The sequence below is a fragment of the Austrofundulus limnaeus genome, unplaced genomic scaffold, assembly GCF_001266775.1.
Source record: "Austrofundulus limnaeus strain Quisiro unplaced genomic scaffold, Austrofundulus_limnaeus-1.0 Scaffold7, whole genome shotgun sequence".
Classification (NCBI taxonomy): Eukaryota; Metazoa; Chordata; class Actinopteri; order Cyprinodontiformes; family Rivulidae; genus Austrofundulus; species Austrofundulus limnaeus.
The window spans coordinates 2,771,190-2,774,725 of NW_013952409.1; the positions used below are offsets into that span (position 1 = coordinate 2,771,190).

The 3,536-nt window shown below is 38.5% G+C and overlaps 1 protein-coding gene across 1 annotated transcript in view; it reads right to left on the bottom strand.

Annotated features, from left to right (window-relative positions):
- The window catches only part of tead1a (TEA domain family member 1a), a gene marked incomplete in the record, with an annotated part of 62,010 nt that overhangs the window by 5,335 nt on the left and 53,139 nt on the right, over window positions 1-3,536 (bottom strand). The window contains 1 exon segment of the mRNA XM_014032956.1: window positions 2,341-2,514. Coding sequence (XP_013888410.1) covers window positions 2,341-2,514 — 174 coding nt within the window.

The following is a 3,536-nucleotide window of genomic DNA, read 5'->3' on the forward strand; positions in this document are numbered from 1 at the left end:
ACAAATAGGCTAAAAAAAAGCTAAAAGCTAAACAATAGAGGTACATGAGAAAATTTGTTCATAATGAACGAAAATAAATAATTAAATTGTTTGTGTCTGTGTCAGTCTCAAACCCTGGTCTGTGTCCATGTCAGTCTCGTACCCTGGTCTCCAACTCTCTGGTCCAACACTCTACCCATTGCCTTATTGGAAGGCTTGTTATAAAATGAGCTGTGCATTGCACAACAACAACCGTGACAGCTTTTTATACTGAGGAGGTGGGGCCTCACCCGGGGGTTGCTAGGTAAGGGGCTGAACACAGGATGTGGTGGGTTGTCGTACGGCTTGTGACATCACAAAATGTAGGAAGTATAAAACTTGTCATTTATATACATTAAAATACATTTACTTACTGTAAATATGCCCCTGGGTGCATTTTTTTGGTCCTATGACTGTTTTCTTAAGAAGTACATACCAAAGTTGAGTAAAAAAATCTTTAAAAGTGAATTTTGCATAATAGGTCTCCTTTAAGTTTCTGCATTTAAGCCATCACACATGTGAACACATGCAACATGCAGACCAACCTGCAGTCGAACAAGCCACCTTCCGATCACAAGCTTGGCTTCTCTACTCTCTGTGCCACTCCCCTAGTTTGTCATTTCTGAGTTCAAATGTTCAACCAAAAACTTAGACAGTCAACCAAAGACTTAGAAAGTCAACCAAAATCTTAGACAGTCAACCAAAGACTTGGAAAGTCAACCAAAATCTTAGACAGTCAACCAAAGACTTAGACAGTCAACCAAAGACTTGGAAAGTCAACCAAAATCTTAGACAGTCAACCAAAGACTTAGAAAGTCAACCAAAATCTTAAACAGTCAACCAAAATCTTAGACAGTCAAAGACTTAGAAAGTCAACCAAAATCTTAGACAGTCAACCAAAGACTTAGACNCACTTGGGCCCTTCACCCCTCAGCTGCTCCCTGGGAGCTGTAACTGGCAGTCTGGCACTGCTCCACGTGTATTAAGTTTGTTTTTTTGATTGAATTTATTTTTTGTTTGGTTGAAAATTGTTTTGATTAAAATTATTATTTTTTGATTGAAGATGCTTTTTGTTTGATTGAATAATAAAAACACAAATTTACTTCCATAAGAAACAATCTTACGGTGCGATCCCGCTGGTGGTCTCTGGGGTCTGCCTCCATTTAAAGAGCTCCTACCTCCTCTAACAAAGTGCTAAAAATCAATAAATGTTTCCCATGAGTCACGATGCTTTCATTAGCTGCGTTTAAAGCTGGTTAGCTTTAAACCAGAGGGTGACGTCGACTTTATCAGAAACTGTTTCACTCATCCGGCTGCTGATCCAAATCATTACAAACCAACATAAAACTTCAATTAAATCTGTATTTTTATTTTAGGAAGATAAGACCAACCAGCTCGAATCATTCCCTTATATCAACTAAAACAAACTTTTTTTATTATTATTAATAATGCCACTTAATATCTAATTACCAAGTGAAAATAAGCAGTACTTGTGTTTTATTAGCCTCGTTGAGACTCACTTCTCAGGTTCAATTCTATATCATGATAGAGTAACTATGTCAGCTTCAGTTGTTATTAAAATGCTGTTTATACGTTTAAATAAAAAATAAACTTGTCTTCGCATCACAGCTGTTCCTAAACACCTTGAAATTGGCCTCTGTCTCTTTAAGAACCTCCTTCCTTCTGCTCATCATCACAACAGCTTCATGCTGTTTACAACCTGGAACGCCGTAGTTGTTGTAATAATAATAAAATAAAGCAACATTTTACAATATCTGTTTTGGAAAATAGTATCAGCATAAAACTGAACCTTACCATCGGACCGAAAAGTAGGTTTCCTGTAGAACTGGAGCAATTATTTTTATTGACTAATAGTAAAACATATTAACGTTTTATACTTTTTTTCAAAGCAGCATGTTTTGATAGATTATGACAGTTATATTGTTTACATCCCAAACAGTAAAATGTCAACAGATGTAGCTTTTTATCAAATCAAATCAAATCATCGCTGCTTTAAATTAAACTACAGTCACCTTAACGTGAGCGCTGAGTCATGCTAATATGTTCATTTTAGAGCAGTTTTCCTTTAAAAGATGTAGCCTGGAGCGTCTCAGAGAAAACACACACACACACACACACACACACACACACACACACACACACACACACACACACACACACACACACACACACACGGCTGTGCAGACAAAGACATTACCCTGCGTGGAAAAGTACAGTGAAATCTGGGCTTCTTCTTGATGATGACCAGAAGAGAAACAAGCACTAATCAGCTGAAGTAAACAGGAAGTAGAATTCCCTCACCCAGAACTTGATCAGGTAGAAAGCGTTCTGCGGTCCTTTGCTGAAGAGCTCTTTCAGGCCGCCCTTCTTCTCTGGGAACTTGTCATAAATTTGCCGGATGTCCACACACTCCAGCAGTGGGTCGCTGTAGCTCGGGCTGCTCTGGTTGATGTGCACGAACAGGTGTTTGTTGTACTGAGAGAAGACAAGAAAACATCAGCTGAAATGAGTTGAAACAGCTGGAACACCTGGCTAAACACCTAGCTAAACACCTGGTTAAACACCTAGCTAAACAACTAGCCAAATACCTGGCTAAACACCTAGCTAAACACCTGGCTAAACACCTGGCTAAACACTTGATTAAACACCTAGCTAAACACCTGGCTAAACACCTGGTTAAACACCTAGCTAAACAACTAGCCAAATACCTGGCTAAACACCTGGCTAACCACCTAGCTAAACACCTGGCTGAACACATAGCTAACCACCTGGCTAAACACCTAGCTAAACACCTGGCTAACCACCTAGCTAAACACCTGGATAACTGCCTACCTAAAAGCCTGGCTAACCGCCTGGCTAAACACTTAGCTAAGCACCTGGCTAAACACCTGGCTAAACACTTAGCTAAGCACCTGGCTAAACACCTGGCTACAAATTTGAAAGACAATGAAAAGAAAATATAATTTGTGTGTTTTGTATTTCTGGAAAATACACAAATCTTATAAAAACAGACCCAGTTTCTCATTCAAAGGTGTTGCTACAAAAACACTGAACGCTCCAAATCAGCACCAACCTGTAGCACGAAACACTAAATGTAGAATCTGTAATTCTCCTTAATGCAGTAAATGTTGCAGCTCAAAGTTTTAGTATTTTGTTTCCTCCTGATATTCAATTTTTTCATGATTCATTATTTAACTACAAACCCAACACTAGTGATTCGTTCATATCCTGTAATTATTGAGGCAAGCTGTTGATCAGGACAATCAGCCTCTGACGGGAAGCAGAGTAGCTGCTGGTGTTTTCACATCACGCTCTTTTTTTTTAGCTTATTTTCAGTTTCCAGAAAAAGGATGAATGATTTATTTTATTTCATTATAACACTGACAGAAAAAAACTGTTTCAGTCTTTTTAGAAACACAAAAGCTTTACAACTGGATCTGCTTTTGTGATTCCAACCAACAGATCTAAATTGTAATACAGTGTGTGTGTGTGTGTGT